The following is an 18,401-nucleotide window of genomic DNA, read 5'->3' as shown; positions in this document are numbered from 1 at the left end:
TTAGGGAGGGTTTGGCCGGTAGGGATATCCTTGTCCAGAGACTCCTGTGGCGGGCCAGGCGTAGTGTGCGCTAACCAAGGTAGCCAGGTGTTTCCTCCGACACATTGGTGCGGCTGGCTTCCGGGTTGGAGGCGCGCTGTGTTAAGAAGCAGTGCAGCTTGGTTGGGTTGTGTCTCGGAGGACGCATGGCTTTCGACCTTCGTCTCTCCCGAGCCCGTACGGGAGTTGTAGCGATGAGACAAGATAGTAATTACTAACAATTGGATACCACAAAAATTGGGAAGAAAAAGGGGGTAAAATAAAAAAATATATAAAATAAAAAAAAGAGAGTCCCATAGGGCGGCACACAATTGGCCCAGCGTCGTCCGGGTTTGGTGGTCATTGTAAATAAGAATTTGTTCTTAACCGACTTGCCTAGAATTTTTTTTTTTAATGATTTTAAAAAATGTACCGTTACACTGTCTGAGACATGAGAATTCACTGTTGGTGGAAGTGAACTGGCTTTCACATGGTCACACAATAGACTACTTTTCCTCTTAGGTTTGTTCACAGTTCCTCTTATGACAACGACCTGTGTGGGTCATTTCACTAGATAATGGCTCATGTTACAGGTACTACCACCCCCCTCTGCTTTGAACTCTGACTACTTTTCCTTTCAGTCTCCTATGCAAGTAACAAAATACATTGGTAAACACTTGATGTTAGCACAAGACTTTCCCGCCACTAAGACCAGCTCTTTATCTTAAATCCTTAAACATGAGTGTGAGAATTAATCTCTAAATCCAAATGAGGATTTAAGTCAATGAGCCGAATTTAAACCTTTGGAAATGGATAGAGTGGTGGTGGAAACGTGCATTAGATCTAGGTGTCTCGCCAGAGCTTAAAGTGTGATGTACAGAATCTAAACCACTATGTCACATGTGATGCAGAGTACAGTTTGAGTGGCATCTTTTAAGAAATAGGTGTTCTTACTGTTAGGTTATATGGGATACTGCTTGGTATTTGAGAGATATAATGTGTGCTGCAGTGAGGCGTCTTTATGCAAATCTGTAGGCTACTGAACTCAGATTTCAATGTACAGCAAATCAATGCATATCTATGCATGTTTTTGTTGTTATTCAGCTGTGAAGTATATTTCCCTGTGAAGGCCTACTGTGTCATAAGCACTACTAGTAGGGCATATTCTATGATGTGACAATATAAGAAGCAATAAAATAAGAAACCCACAAAGAAATGGTGGTTCAACACAGGAGCACTGAGCAAGGGTTTTATATTCACCTCGCATGACATCAGAAAATTCAGGCATATGGAATATTAATTTATCTGCCTGTATGATAGATTACAGTAGGCTAGCCCTTGCATGATGAATGATTGCATTTGCAATGTTATTTCCTAAACACATCCTAGGACGTTCCTGCGCTGAGCCTCACAGAAAGTGAGATTGTTGTCACCAAACAATGAGCTGAAGACTACCTCCATGGAGACCATGTTGCCATTGCCCATCAGAGGAGATGACCGACTTGGGGGTTACATTGCAAGTTGCCTACTTGTGACAATTGCTGAGAACCACACTAGCTTTTTATCCCTCCTACTCACCTTCAATAGAGATCACATGTTCTCGGATCTGGTTCTGCAGGGCCATGTCATCGATGCGTTCGATCAGGTCGTAGATTGAGTAAATGTTCGGGTGGACCGATTCGAACCGATGGATCTCAGCCCGGATGGCTGCCGAGTTGGACAAAACAAACTGCTGGTTGCCTTGTTGGCCGGCCTGGGAAGCCTGTCCTGATACTGTCCCCGAACCGAACTGACCCTGCCCGGAGCCTCCGGATGATCCTGATCCGAACTGGGACGGGATGGACTGGGGTACTGGTACAGGAACGGGCGCTGGGACCGTGCCTGGGGTGGGCATGGCTGGTTGAGACTGCTGCGCGATACCGGACACCGACCCCGATTGGAAATTCATCTTGGTTTGAACAAGTAAAGTCTTTACAATAGGAAAGCAAATGAATAGACCCCTATTCTAGGAGTTAAAAACGATGTGATCAAAAGAATTCCGCGGGAACTAGCAAGTTGTCTGAAAACGAGATTGCACAGACGCATCAATAGTTGGTCACCAATTGCAACAAAACGCGGTTCTTATTCATACTATCAAAACTTGAATGTGGTTCATTTTCCGTTATAAGCTATAGGCTACTGGGCGCTTTCGCTTTGGCCGTGTCCTGCCCTTTTCCGGAGATCACAAACCGCAATGCCTACCTCTAGACACTCCTTTTCTGGGCTATTCGGTCCCTTTTAATGGTTTAATTAATCGAACGGTTTTCTTTGGCTGCTCTGTCAAAAGCATACAATGGGCTCGGCTTCGGCAAGGCGCCCGGGTCCACTACCGACTAAATGTGTTGTTTCTGCGTTGAAATGAAATCGCGTTGATTCCTCTTTGGTCCAAGTGGTCCCTGCCCAGCGCCCTCCTCCGCATTTTGTGACGTCACATATCACGTAATTGTACTTGAGGTGGGGGAGGGAGTAATTCGATTGGATGATTATGTGGAGGAAGAATAAAGCAGTGCTCATCATTTTAATAACCTAGCCTATCTGACAGTTATGCAACCAAATCATTTGGATGACAAGAGAAAATAATTACTCAGATACGTTTTATGTAGGTTACTTTATTGATGTATTCCCTTTTACCCCCTCCCCAATAGGAGAGACACACGGTCAGTCGCTCTGGTGTGTGTCCTCTCTTATGGTTTACCTAAAAAGCAACATTGAGGGGGGAGCTATTATCTATGTGTCTCTTCAACATCCTTCATCATGTCACAATACCTTCAGGGAAATCTTTTCAGCTTTATACCAAACAATCAACACTATTTTGACCTATACAATATACAACTGAATGTGACATTTAGCCAATTTCTGCTTTCATACATTGAATTCAGACTATTCTCTGAGGGGGACCCCTTCCTCTGATTCTTATCCTCTGATTATTTTCCTTCGGTAAGGAAATGTGTGCAGTGTTTGAGTTAAAAAGCCTACAGAGCACCATTCAGCCAATTAGGTTGAAAAGTAGCCTTTTAAAATACATCATGGCCGATCTTCAAATATACATGAATATTATGTAGAAGACATAACTTCTGAATGCGTCAATCAAATGTAAATATCACTTCTGAAACAAGCAACATAAATGTAATGCATTTCTCAACATAACCAAAGATAAGCCATCACCATGGTAGGATAGTGAGTCATTAGTTATCCTTAATTAGAAGTTACTCCAAGTAAAGAGAAGAAGCCATCTACTGGTCTGGCTGTACAACAGCCATTCTGCAGTGGTGTGGTGTGAGAGTCTGGATACAAAATAATTCAGACTAATGTGACTAGAGGAGATTCCAGACAAACACTAAAATAACCCCTTGTGGGAAAACAGAGAAATTTGTATTCAGCATCACATTGCATGTTTGTAGAATGAGCTCTGATGAAAAACCTTTTCTGCAAATAAAGTACATAGGCTCATCCTTCTGGGTTATACTTGTCATTAGTAACGCTGAAATTACTAGTCACAACACAATGGTATAGAGAATGTTGCTACATTGCCGTCATCGTAGTCCCAGTTTCAACATAGTTTCATTAGATGAGATTCATAAAATGTTATGTAATGAAATAATGCGTCTACCCCTCTGGTAGATTACAATACAGGAATGAAATAGTCTGCATGCAGTACATACGAAAGGATTCAGACCCCTTGACTTTTTCCACATTTTGTTACATGAAAGCCTTATTCTAAAATGTATTAAATCATTTTTTTACCTTCATCAATCTACAGATTAAAAAAAAATAATAATAATAATTTTAAACTAGGTAAGTCATTTAAGAACACATTCTTATTTACAATGACAGCCTAGCCCAGCCAAAACCGGTCTACGCTGGGCCAAATGTGCACCGCCTTATTTGACTCTCAATCACAGCCGGATGTGATGCAGGCTAGATTCAGCCTGAACCAGAGACTGCAGTGACACCTCTTGTACTGAGATGTAGTGCCTTAGACCACTGCACCACTCTCGAGCCCCATAATGACAATAACCCATAATGACAAAGCAAAAAGAGGTTTTCTGAACATTTTGCAAAAAAAACGACTGAAATATTTACATAAGTATTCAGACCTTTTACTCAGTACTTTGTTGAAAAACTTTTGGGTATGATGCTTCAAGCTTGGCACACCTGTATTTGGGGAGTTTCTCCCATTCTTCTCTGCAGATCCTCTCAAGCTCTGTCAGGTTGGATGGGGAGCGTTGCTTCACAGCTATTTTAAGGTCTCTCCAGAGATGTTCAATCAGGTTCAAGACCGGGCTCTGGCTGGGCCACTCAAGGGGATTCAGAGACTTGTCCCGAAGCCACTCCTGCGTTGTCTTGGCTGTGTGCTTAGGGTCATTGTCCTGTTGGAAGGTGAACCTTTGACGCAGTCTGAGGTCCTGAACATGATGCTGCCACCACCATGCTTCACCATAGGGATGGTTCCAGGTTTCCTCCAGACGTGAAGCTTGGCATTCAGGCCAAAGTGTTCAATCTTGGTTTCATCAGACCAGAGAACATTGTTTCTCATTGCCAGAGTCCTTTAGGTGCCTTTTGGGAAACTCCAAGCGGGCTGTCATGTGCCTTTTACTGAGGAGTGGCTTCCGTCTGCAGAGATGGTTGTCCTTCTGGAAGGTTCTCGCATCTCCACAGAGGAACTCCGGAGCTCAATCAGAGTGACCATCAGGTTCTTGGTCACCTCCTTGACCAAGGCCCTTCTCCCCCGATTGCTCAGCGGCCAGCTCTAGGAAGAGTTTGGTGGTTCCATTTAAGACTGATGGAGGCCACTGTGTTCTTGGGGACCTTCAATGCTGCAGACATTTTTTGGTACCCTTCCCCAGATCTGTGCTTTGACACAATTCTGTCTTGGAGCTCTACGGACAATTCCTTCGACCTCATGGTTTAGTTTTTGCTCTGACATGCACTGTCAACAGTGGGACCTTATATAGACAGGCGTGTGCCTTTCCAAATTATGTTCAATCAATTGAATTTACCACAGGTGGACTCCAATGAAGTTGTAGAAACATCAAGGATGATCAATGGAAACAGGATGCACATGAGCTCAATTTCAAATCTTATAGCAAAGGGTCTGAATAGTTAGGTAAATAAAGTATTTCAGATTTTTATTTGAAAACATTTCTAAAAACCTGTTTTTGCTTTGTCATTATGCAGTATTTTTTATTTTGTTTAATCCATTTTAGAATAAGACTAATATAACAAAATGTGGAAAAAGGGAAGGGGTCTGAATACTTTCCGAATGTACTGTACATTAATAGTGAATAATGTGTACTGAAACATTGGTATTTCATCTTGGCTTGCCACTCTTAAGAATACAAATTTGAGCCGGGTGTTTTATAAATGTTGCATTGCCTCAAGAGTGAATTTCAATGGCACAATGTAAAACTGAGCATTCAGAAGATCAAGGCAACTTTTTCACTTCTATCCCCAAGAGAAGTACATTCTTGCCTTTAGAAACAGAATAGAAGCTATTAAAAAAGGGCTGATTTGTAGTAAATGGTACCTATATCTATAGAATGTGCATATGCCCCTCTAATATATATTGGTAGGCTATCCTACACTCAGAAAAAAAGGATTCTAAAAGGATTATTTGCAGAAGGGTATGAAAAACCCTTAATAATAAAAAACCCTTCTTGCCTTCCAAAGAATCATAAAATATATTTTAGAGTCTTCAAAGTAGCCACCTTTTGCCTTGATGACAGCTTAGCACACTCTTGGCAATCTCTCAACCAGCTTCATGAGGAATACTTCTCCAACAGTCTAGAAGGAGTTCCCACATATGCTGAGCACCTGTTGGCTGATTTTCCTTCAGTCTGCGGTCCAACTCATTCCAAACCATCTCAATTGGGTTGAGGTCGGGTGATTGTGGATGCCGGGTCATCTGATGCAGCATTCCATCACGCTCCTTCTTGGTCAAATAGCCCTTACATAGCCTGGAGGTGCGTTGGGTCATTGTCCTGTTGAAAAACAAATGATAGTGGGAATAAGTGCAAACCAGATGGGATGGCATAATCTCTGCAGAATGCTGTGGTAGCCATGGCTGTTAAGTGTGCCTCAAATTCTAACAGACAGTGTTACCAACAGACAGTGTCACCAACAAAGCACCCCCACACCATCACACCTCCTCCTCCATGCATCACGGTGGGAACCACACATGCAGAGATCATCCATTCACCTACTCTGCGTCTCACAAAGACACGCGGTTGGAACCAAAAATGTCCAATTTGGACTCATCAGACCAAAGGACAGATTTCCACCGGTCTAATGTCCATTGCTCGTTTTTCTTGGCCCAAGCAAGTCTCTTCTTATTATTGGTGTTCTTAAGTAGTGGTTTCTTTGCAGAAATTTGACCATGAAGGCCTGATTCACGCAGTCTCCTCTGAACAGTTGATGTCGAGATGTGTCTGTTACTTGAACTCTGTGAAGCATTTTTATGGGATGCAATTTCTGAGGCTGGTAACTCTAATGAACTTATCCTCTACAACAGAGGTAACTCTGGGTCATCCTTTCCTGTGGCGATCCTCATAAAAGCCAGTTTCATCATAGTGCTTGATGGTTTTTGCGACTACACTCGAAGAAACTTTCAAAGTACTTGAAATGTTCCATATTGACTGACCTTCGTGTCTTAATGTAATGATAGACTGTTGTTTCTCTTTGCTTATTTGAGCTGTTCTTGCCATAATATGAACTTGGTCTTTTACCACATAGGGCTATCTTCTGTATACCACCCCTACCTTGTCACAACACAACTGGATTGGCTCATACGCATTAAGAAGGAAAGAAATTCCACAAACTAACTTAACAAGGCACACCTGTTAATTGAAATGCATTCATGAAGCTGGTCGAGAGAATGCCAAACGTATGCGAAGATGTCATCAAGGCAAATGGTGGCTACTTTGAAGAATCTCAAATATATTTAGATTTGTTTAACACTATTTTGGTTACTATATTATTCCATATGTGTTATTTCATAGTTTATGTCTTCACTATTATTCTGCAATGTAGAAAATAGTAAAAGTAAATAAAAACCCTTGAATGAGTAGGTGTCCAAACTTTTGACTGGTGCAGTAGCTATCACAAAAGCACAACATTTTATTGCTAAAGTGCAGTGCATTGTACAATATATACAGTACAGTGATTTGACTATTCATCCTGGTACAACACATTTAGTTTACTTCCAATAAATAGAAGAAAAACAATCAGTCTAGATGTAATTTGAGATCCTCATTTCTGCAGAGCTCAAATCCCTGAGTTCAATATTCATCCATTACAGAATAATGCTGATGATGCGGCCACTGATTACACAGAAGGACTTTCAGATTATGCAAATGAACATAATTCTCTCGTTTTATTTAAGAACATTGCACTCTTGCTTCTCAGCATTTTCCATCACCAGTTGTACTAAAATAAAAGAGCTGTGGTTTGGAGAAATGTCTCTGAATTCCATTGTTTATAAAAACATTTAGATAGAGGCCCTCTGACTGGACCATAGGCTATTCAATCAAACCCAGATACCAGGTTTCCTGGAATATTAAAATGTTTATGCTTACACTGAAAGGCCCAGTGCAGTCAAAACAAATGTGTTAGAGAATGTAGATCATCTTTTCAAACAGCTCTTACAAATTAAAAAAGTACCTGCCTATTTTGGTTGGATGGAGTTTTTCCCTGCCTGGTGACATCAACAGGTGGTAAATTAGTCAATAGACCAATAAGAAAGACCGTTCCAAAGCGCTCTAATTTTCAGTTTTCCCCTCCCTAATCAGACCACTTCCAGACAGTCCTTGTAACATTCTTGCTTAAGAAATGTGTATTCGCCTTTAAGCAATTTTTGTTTATTTTTGCAAATTGTATTTGAAAACAATCACAGTAAGGTACTTAATTTTACCCAGAAATTATTTGATAAAAATGGCTGCATTGGACCCTTAAGATGTGTGTAACCCTTAAGTAAAGTGTGTATAAATTCACATTCATTATTGATTTTTGTTAGGAGACCTGGTTTCTAAGCATGATGGTGCAAACCATCATGCTAATTACAGCTAAAGGTTTGAGTATGAGGATAAGAGACATGCACATTTTTACAATATATCAATGGAAAAGTATGTAAAAACCCATTATAGCCGTAGGAGAGCCAAAAGAAGAGCCAAACTGTGTGGTATTCACTGCCTTCTGCCCCCATCTGGTGGCCAAATCTGGAACACTCTCAACCACATTCTTTTCCAAACTCATCATTATGCTCACAAGCCATGATTGGGAAACCATAGTGTTGTCAGTATTTCTGATCTGACTGGTTCTGAGGTACATTTGTCATGAGGATGGAAGAGAAGGGTATTCCTTAATTGTAGAGCATATGAGTGTATATATATACAGATTTTTTAAATATAATGTTTAACCCCATATTCAAGCAAAATACTCTCAAAAGTGAAATAACACATTATGCAGTGCATCTGATCTATAAACTGACATGCCTGATTAAGATTTATCCGTTAATCGGCACATCCCTAATCAGCATGTTTCTGTACATATCACACATAAACCATGCAGCCCTTTCCTCTTGTACCCATTTATAGCCTGAGGACAGATGGCTTTATTGGCACCACTATTATGGAGCGTGATCTATTCCAACAAATGAGGGATGAGTACACAGTCTGCAGGGTTTTCCTTTCTGGTGTTGGCCAACAACCATAACCAGCTTTCAGGATAACAACAGTCCAAACTTCCTTCCTTCCACCACTCGCTCTCTGATTGGGGCGTGATCTGGTAACATGGTGTCTATGAATGCTATGTATGCATATTACAATGCATCATATTCCATTATCTCCAATTTTATATTTAGGCCACGTATTAAGAGATTTTGCTGAAAATTACTCTCAGAATCCTATGGTTAAGCCAGTGTTAAGCGTTTTGTGTTGGTATGTGCTTGGCATTTTCACGGCAGTCTACTTAAAAAACATAAAACACACATGCACACACACAGTACATTTTAATATTTATAGATGGAGTTTGTTTCCAATTTCACCTACCTTGGTCTTAATGGTCTTTATGGCCTCAGTAGATGAAGTGTCTCTCTACTCCACTGATTGCTTCTTCCTCTTCCTCCCAGTGCTGCGGGGAGCCTGTGGAAGCATGCTCCAGGACACTGAGTTGACGTGAATACAGGATCATCGGCAAAGTGTGGAAAAAGTACACAATTGTCATACTTGAGTAAAAGTTAAGATACCTTAATAGAAAGTTACTCAAGTAAAAGTCACCCAGTAAAATACTACTTGAGTAAAAGTCTAAAAGTATTTTGTTTTAAATATATTGAAGTATGAAAAGAAAGGGCCTCCTGAATGGCGCAGCGGACTAAGGCACTGCATCGCAGTGCTTGAGGCATCACTACAGACCCGAATTCGATCCCAGGCTGTGTCACAGCTGGCTGTGACCGGGAGACCCATGAGGCCGCCACAATTGGCCCAGCGTCGTCCAGGTTAGGGGAGGGTTTGGCTGGCTGGAATTCCCTTGTCCCATCGTACTCTAGTGACTCCTTGTGGCGGGCCGGGCGCCTGCAAGCTGACTACGGTCGTCAGCTGGATGGTGTTTCCTCCGACACATTGGTGCTGCTGGCTTTTGGGTTAAGCGTACAGTGTGTCAAGAAGCTCTCGGACTTCGCTTCTCCAGAGTCGGGAGTTGCAGTGAAGACTAACTACCAATTGGATATCACGAAAAAAGGGTAAAAAGTAAAATCCTTTCAAATTGCTTACATTAACCAAACGGCACAATTTTATCAAAAGTAAAAGTATAAATAATTTCAAATTGCTTATATTAAGCAAACAGCACCATTTTTTTTTTTTTTACAGATAGCCAGGGGCACACTTCAACACTCAGCCGTCATATACAAATGAAGCATTTTCCCATCCTGCTAAGCATTCTAAATGTGATGAGTTCTTTTGGGTGTCAGGATAAATGTATAGAGTAAAAGGTACATTATTTTCTTTAGGAATGTAGTGAAGTAAAAGTAAAAGTTGTGAAAAAATAAATAGTAATGTTCAGATACACCAAACACTACTTAAGTAGTACTTTAAAGTATTTTTACTTAAGTACTTTACACAACTGAGCAGGGGTTCATGGGAGCAGAACAGAAAGCCTGGAGGGGCAATACATATGAAATCTCCCTGAATGATTGATCTTCATTGTTCCCCCTGTAGGAATGGAGACTAATTCTTCCTCCTCAAGATTACTTTAGTCGCTGTTTAAAAGATCTTCCAAACTTGGGTGTTAAATGTTTAATGTTCTCCGGTCTCCCAGCCATTAATATGGAGTATGAATTGCAACCTTTTATTGATTCAGTGGGGAACTCTAATTTCGGTCTACACCCATAAAGCCTCGGAGCACCATACTGTACTCCAGTTGAATGGAATAGAATGGGTGGGGAGAAGTTCCCAACTGACATGAGGCGATGGTGCAACATGGTGCAACATACATAGACCAGGGTCCAATATTTTGGTTCGAACATCTAGTAATTACATACATGGGTAAAAAAATTAAAATAATATATATATATATATTACCTATTTTTCTCCCCAATTTCGTGGTATCAATCAATCAATCAATCAAATTTATTTTATATAGCCCTTCGTACATCAGCTGATATCTCAAAGTGCTGTACAGAAACCCAGGACTGGTGGCCAGTCCTCTTCTGGCTGTGCCGGGTGGAGATTATAACAAAACATGGTCAAGATGTTCAAATGTTCATAAATGACCAGCATGGTCGAATAATAATAAGGCAGAATAGTTGAAACTGGAGCAGCAGCACAGTCAGGTGGACTGGGGACAGCAAGGAGTCATCATGTCAGGTATTCCTGGGGCATGGTCCTAGGGCTCAGGTCCTCCGAGAGAGAGAAAGAAAGAGAGAATTAGAGAGAGCATATGTGGGATGGCCAGTCCTCATCCAATTGTTGTAGTAGCTACTATCTTGTCTCATCGCTACAACTCCCGTACGGGCTCCGGAGAGACGAAGGTTGAAAGTCATGCGTCCTCCGATACACAACCCAACCAGCCGTACTGCTTCTTAACACAGCGCGCATCCAACCCGGAAGCCAGCCGCACCAATGTGTCGGAGGATACACCGTGCACCTGGCAACCTTGGTTAGTGTGCACTGCGCCCGGCCCGCCACAGGAGTCGCTGGTGCGCGATGAGATAAGGACATCCCTACAGACCAAGCCCTCCCTAACCCGGACGATGCTAGGCCAATTGTGCGTCGCCCCACGGACCTCCCGGTTACGACAGAGCCTGGGCTGCAGTACAGCGCCCTTAACCACTGCGCCACCCGGGAGGCCGCCAGGTAAAATATAATTAACAATATTTTTTAGTGTAAATGTTTTGATATATCTGCTGGATATTCTGAAAATTACACCAAGCTCTGAGAAGCTATTGTAGAATTAGGCTAATAAATCACATATGCATATATACATATACATATGTATATATATATACATACACACACACACATACACAAATGTATGTGGACACTCCTTCAAATTAGTGGATTCTGCTATTTCGGCCACACCCGTTTCTGACAGGTGTATAGAATTGAGCACACAGCCATGTAATCTCCATAAACAAAAACATTGGCAGTAGAATGGTCTTACTGAAGAGCTCAGTGACTTTCAATGTGGCACCGTCATAGGATGCCACCTTTCCAACAAGTCAGTTCGTCCTGGTCAACTGTAAGTGCTGTTATTGTGAAGTGGAAAGTCATGAAGTAACAACGGTTCAGCCGTGAAGTGGTAGGCAACACAAGCTCACAGAACGGGACCGCCGTGTGCTGAAGCGTGTAGCACCTAAAAATGGTCTGCCCTCGGTTGCAACACTCACTACAGAGTTCCAAACTGCGAGTTCCAAACGTCACCACAAGAACTGTTCGTCAGGAGCTTCCTGAAATGCGTTTCCATGGCTGAGCAGCCGTAAACAGCAGCCTAAGATCACCACGCGCGATGCCAATCCCCAGCTAGAGTAATATAATGCTTGGCGCCATTGGAGCATTGGAAACACTTTCTCTAGTGATGAATCACACTTCACTATCTGGCAGTCCGACTGACAAATCTGGGTTTGGTGGATGCCAGGAGAACGCTACCTGTCTGAATACATAGTGCCACTTGTATAGTTTGGTTGAGGACGAATAATGGTCTGGGGTTGTTTTTCATGGTACGGGCTAGGCCCCTTAGTTCCAGTAAAGGGAAATCTTAACACTGCAGCATACAATGACATTCTAGATGATTCTGTGCTTCCAACTCCATATTATTGCCCACGATTTTGGAATGAGATGTTTTCGAGGAGCAGCTGTCTACATACTTTTGGTAATGTAAATCAGACAGTGATACCAGCTTTCTGATAAATAGTCTGAAATAAAGCACTGCAAAGACTTGGAAAGATTGCTTACAAGCCAGAATGTTGAATAAAGACAAAGCAGTGACAAAATATACCCAGGAAATATTAGTTATCCAACTTTTTAGTGCCTCAGTAAATCACCTGGCAAATGCGCAAAACCATGTAAACTCCTACAAGAATTTGGTTAGTATGCATGCATCGCGTGCATGTATACTGAACAAAAATATAAACGCAACATGTGTTGCTCCCATTTTTCAAGAGCTGAAATAAAAGATTCCAGAAATGTTCCATATGCACAAAAAGCTCATTTCTCGCAAATGTTCACAAATTTGTTTAAATCTCTTGTCAGTGAACATTTCACCTTTACCAAGATAATCCATCCATCTAACAGGTGTGGCATATCATGGAGCTGATTAAACAGCATGATCATTACACAGGTGCACCTTGTTCTGGGGACTATAAAAGGCCACTCTAAAATGTGCAGTTTTGTCACACAACGCAATGCCACAGATGTCTCAAGTTGAGGGAGTGTGCATTTGGCATGCTGTCTGCAGGAATGTCCAACAGAGCTGTTGCCAGAGAATTTAATGTTAGTTTCTCTATCATAAGCCTCCTCCAATTTCATTTTAAAGAATTTGGCAGCCAACCGGCCTCACACTAGAAGACCACGTGTAAACACGCCAGCCCAGGACCGCTTCTTCACCTGCAGGATCGTCTAAGGAGGGGGAGGGGTGCTGAGGAGTATTTCTGTCTGTAATAAAGTCCTTTTGTGAGGAAAAACTGTTTGGCTGGGCCTGGCTCCCCAGTCAGTGGACCTGGCTCCCAAGTGGGTGGGCCTATGTCCTCCCAGGCCCACCCATGGCTACGCCCCTTCCCAGTCATGTGAAATCAACAGATAAGGGCCTAATGAATTTATTTCAATTTACTGATTTCCTTCTATGAACTGTAACTCCGTAAAACCTTTTAATTTGTTGCATTTATATTTTTGTTCAATCTTGTGCGTGCCTTAGGTGATGAGCAAACAAATCGTGATAGCCACACACAGAGACACGCGTTTTGAAGTCGGTTTAATAAAACTTCCCTGTGAAAATTTCCACCAGGATAAGGACGAAATCAGTGGACAACAGGTGAAGTTCAAATTAAGTTTATTCAAAATTCTAAAAGTAAGAGAGAGATGAGAGTGGACCAGCCTACACCCGAATTCGTAGAAGCTATTGTAGAATAAATACTGCTTAGCCTACAATAGACTACTATTGTGTAACTGATTCAATATTGTGACATTTATTATTACTAATCCCAGGTTCTATGCCCATTTATAGGGAAACAGTGAAGTAGATATAAAAGAACAAGCAACGTTTATTAAAGGATTGGGGTTTAAGTTTGCTTGTAGTGAATAGGTAACTGTATAAACCGTGGACAAGCAGGAGTTGCCTAGGCTACTCAAGATGTTCTCAGTTCTACTTCTGCTGGAGGGTTTAATCACAGCATAGTCACGAAGTGTGGAGATGCCTTCAATCGTGAAAACATCCCTTGTCTGTCACGAATGTTGAATAAAATTATATTTTAACTTACTCTGCCGATTGTCCGTGGGGTTGGTCCTTCAGTTGGTAAAAATTTGAGACAAAATATCCACAGGAAAGTATTATTAAACCAACTTCTAAACATGGGTCTATGCGTGTGGCAATCAAGATGTGTGTAACGTCTGCTTCCAACTCACACTCTCAAACACGTAGATCCCCTGAATGCAGCTCACTTTCCAGTTCACACTCTCAAACACATGGATTCCCTGAATGCAGCTCACTCTCCAGATCCCAATCACCTGAATTCTGATCACCTGTATGCCATTTACACACACTATTTAGTTCAGTTCTTTGCACTCCCATCATTGTGAGGTATTGTTTGTTTTTATACACATTTCTATTTGGTGCGCTGGGTTCCCTCTCCTCAACCTCTTGCCTGATCTCCTGGACTATGTCATTAGCCTTCTCCCTTCCTGTACTGTTGCCTTTTTGGACACCTGTGTATGACCTTCTGCCTGCCCCTGGACCCAGCTACCTGCCTCCTCCTGTGTATGACCTTCTGCCTGCCCCTGGACCAAGCTACCTGCCTCCTCCTGTGTATGAACTTCTGCCTGCCCTTGGACCCAGCTACCTGCCTCCTCCCGTGTATGAACTTCTGCCTGCCCTTGGACCCAGCTACCTGCCTCCTCCTGTGGTCCTTTACAAATAAACACCTGCTGCGCTTGAAACCAGCTCTCTGTCTACCATCTTATTCATGACCGAAGGCACGTGCACAAGATGGAAGTACATGCACAAGATGCATGCATACTAACAGGATAACATGTTTTGGGGCATGTGACAGGTGATAGAAATGTTAACTTCAGTACAGGCACTATAAAAAGTCAGGTAAACAATACTGTCCTGTGGCTATTTTTGTCTCATTTCGAGGAGCTGAAGGACCAACTGCAAACAACCAGTAGAGTAAATTCAAATGAAATGTTATTCAACATTCTAGCTTGTAAGGAAAATGTTCACGATTTTGTAGTGCTTTGTTTGACTGTATACCAAGAAAAGTCTGACTTGTTAGGCAACTCACTAGCTATAAATTAAACAGGACATGTGATGCTCCATACCCGTTGCAGATTGGCTAATGGAAAGCTTTGCAAGGAATTTCACACCTAACCTGTTCTTGGTATTACTTTGTTCTCAATTCGGTAAAAAAGTGTATCTTCTAAATGTCTGTGTCCAGTTGCAGGTGGATCTCCAAAAACCAGAGAATATTTACAACGATATTAAATGCATGTTTTGTATCGACTGACCCAGTACACAAATAAACCAAACAAAATCTCAGATATTGAATTGGAATGAATTGAAATAGGTATACACAAATTAAAAACAATCACCTTAGGTCACTGGAGGACAGGTTCCTTAGGCCTTGCATAAACTGCAACAACAAAAATACATTGCAGTAGCATAACTTTCAAACAAACATCTTGAATGATTGTATAACTTAAATTAAGAAACACTAAATCAATTCAACCACACCCCAAACATTTATTAAAAAGACTGCATGGCCCTAAAAATGGTCAAAAAGACACCACCCAGTCTGGACACACCTTCAGGTACAAAAGCTCTCATCAGAACTGCTGTAATGCTGCATTCATAACCAAGTGGGAAGGTGGTATATACCACACAAGACCTGGAAAATTTCACTTGGAAACTCAGCTATCATCCCTGAGCGCTGACTTCTCCCACATGCTGACGTCAGCTACTACAGAAACGACCTCGATAAGAGTATTTTCGGCAGTTAAATGTCACAAAACATAATTTATAAAAATGTATTAATATATTTTTGCATATAATTTGTTAACAAGTGTGATAGCTGTACTTTTAGTTCATGGTTGACGGAGATTGTTGCCATTAGCCAATCTGTGTTTCTCAATGAGTTCAAAGCACAAGAATGCTTCCAATTGGTATTTACGACATCACAACTGGTAATTTCCATCTTCTTCCTTGGTTATGAACACAGCATAAGCATTGAGCTGTAAAAGAGGCTGTAAGGGGCATGCTTTTATACTTAGCTGTTCCACGCTAATTAGTCTCATCAGAAATAGTGACAAAAACAAAGGTTCCCATCCTTTCATATTTAAGCAATTGAATGTGTCATTATATTGAATTACTACAGTACAACTCCAAATAGTATATAAAGAGATTAAAACCAGATGCAAGTTAATCCACAATACATTCAATCAATCATCAACAGTTGTCAGTGTTTATAAAGAAACCCAGCCTAAAACCCCACAGAGCAAGCAATGTAGAAGCATAGTGGCTATGAAAAACTCCCTAGAAAGGCAGGAACCTAGGAAGAAATCCAGATCGTTCTTCAAGATGTAGACGCAGGGTCAAATAATAATCATGGTAGTTATAGAGGGTGCAACAGGTCAGCACCTCAGGATTAAATGTCACTTGGATTTTCATAGCTGAGCATTCAGAGGTCGAGAGAGTGGGTTGAAACAGCAGGTCTGGGATAAGGTAGCACGACCAGTGAACAGTTTGGGGTTTCATAGCCACAGGCAGAAGAGCACAAACTGGATCAGCAGTACGACCAGGGGGACTGGGAACGGGATAACTAGGAGTTGTCAGGCCAGGTATTCCTGAAGCAAGACTGGAGAATTACACCAGATAGGCCAGACTGACCCTAGCCCCATGGCACATAGACTATTGTCCGGGGGTATCATCGGATGGGGCCACAGTGTCTCCTGACCCCTCCTGTCTCAGCCTCCAGTATTTATGCTGTAGTAGTTTATGTGTCAGGGGGCTAGGGTCAGTTTGTTATCTGGAGTACTTCTCCTGTCTTATCCGGTGTCCTGTGTGAATTTAAATATGCTCTCTCTAATTCTCTCTTTCTCTCTGTCGGAGGACCTGAGCCCTAGGACCATGCCTCAGGACTACCTGGCATGATGACTCATTGATGTCCCCAGTCCACCTGGCCGTGCTGCTGCTCCAGTTTCAACTGTTCTGCCTGCGGCTATGAAATCCTGACCTGTTCACCGGACGTGCTACCTGTCCCAGACCTGCTGTTTTCAACTCTCTAGAGGCAGCAGGAGTGGTAGAGATACTCTTATTGCTTGGCTATGAAAAGCCAACTGACATTTACTCCTGAGGTGCTGTCTTGCTGCACCCTCAACAACTACTGTGATTATTATTATTTGACCATGCTGGTCATTTATGAACATTTGAACATCTTGGCCATGTTCTGTTATAATCTCCACCCGGCACAGCCAGAAGACCGGCCACCCGGCCACCCCTCATAGTCTGGTTCCTTTGGCCTTTCTAGGGAGTTTTGTCCTAGCCACCGTGCTTCTACACCTGCATTGCTTGCTGTTTGGGGTTTTAGGCTGGGTTTCTGTACAGCACTTTGAGATATCAGCTGATGTACGAAGGGCTATATAAATAAATTTGATTTGATTTTGATTTGACTATTGCAGAATAGATACTGGAGACAGACGGGGGGGGGGGGGGACACTGGCCCTGTCCAAAGTTATCCCCTAGACAGGGCCAACCAGGCAGGATATAACCTCTCCTACTTTGCCAAAGAAAAGTCCCCCCACCACCAAAGGGATAAACAGACCACTAACTTACTTCCCTGAGACAAGGCAAAGTATAGCCCACGAAGATCTCCCCCACCGCTCAAGCAAAAGGGGGCACACTCAATCTACTCAAGCCCGGTATAGCGAAAAAAGCAAAAAAGCAATAGGGTAAGACAGAGAATCCCAATGCTTTTCTTTCAGAAACAAGAACATTTCTAAGTGACCTCAACATTTTGAACAGTAGTGTACATACCTACTTCAAATACCTCGTACCCCTGCACATTGATCTGGTACTGGTACTCCCAGTATATAACCCCAGTATATAGCTCCATATATAGTATTTATTCCTCTCTTGTTACTATTTTTTATTTTATTATTATTTTATAACTCTGCATGATTGGGAAGGGCTCGTAAGCAAGCATTTCACGGTAAAGTCGACACCCAATTTATTCGGCGCTTGTGACAAATATTATAATTTTAAAAATTAAACCCACCCCCTCCTCCCCCACACATCTGGGGGACACAACTATTATTATTACGTGTTTAATTTATTAGTCTTAATATCTGTTTCTGTATAATTTTTGTTGTTACAAGGAGATGTCTTTTTTTTGTATTTCGGGGGGGGGGGTATTTCTTTCCTTGTCTTTCATCCTCCCAAAAAATCAGTCGTAGGCAAATAATACCATTGACAGCCATTACGAATAACCTTCACACCGTAGGGAAGTGGGAGCTAAAGTTTCATGGTCCCCCAGAATTCCCGTCACACCCCACCCAGCCCACTACCTCTACCTTGATGTGGTGGACACAAGCAATAACCTAACAAACTAAGAAAGGATATAAAAAGGAATTACATACAAAAAAATG

At 41.9% G+C, this 18,401-nt stretch overlaps 1 protein-coding gene across 1 annotated transcript in view; it reads right to left on the bottom strand.

The window, feature by feature from the left end:
- The window catches only part of LOC110530474 (arf-GAP with GTPase, ANK repeat and PH domain-containing protein 3), a 276,915-nt gene extending 274,451 nt beyond the window's left edge, over positions 1 to 2,464 (bottom strand). Inside the window, exon 1 of the mRNA XM_036986120.1 lies at positions 1,597 to 2,464. Coding sequence (XP_036842015.1) covers positions 1,597 to 1,966 — 370 coding nt within the window. The 5' untranslated portion in view covers positions 1,967 to 2,464. The remainder of the gene's footprint in view (positions 1 to 1,596) is intronic.
- Positions 2,465 to 18,401: the final 15,937 nt, after the last annotated feature.

The sequence above is a fragment of the Oncorhynchus mykiss genome, chromosome 8 (assembly GCF_013265735.2).
Source record: "Oncorhynchus mykiss isolate Arlee chromosome 8, USDA_OmykA_1.1, whole genome shotgun sequence".
NCBI classification, from domain to species: Eukaryota; Metazoa; Chordata; class Actinopteri; order Salmoniformes; family Salmonidae; genus Oncorhynchus; species Oncorhynchus mykiss.
This window is presented reverse-complemented; position numbering and strand designations above follow the sequence as displayed.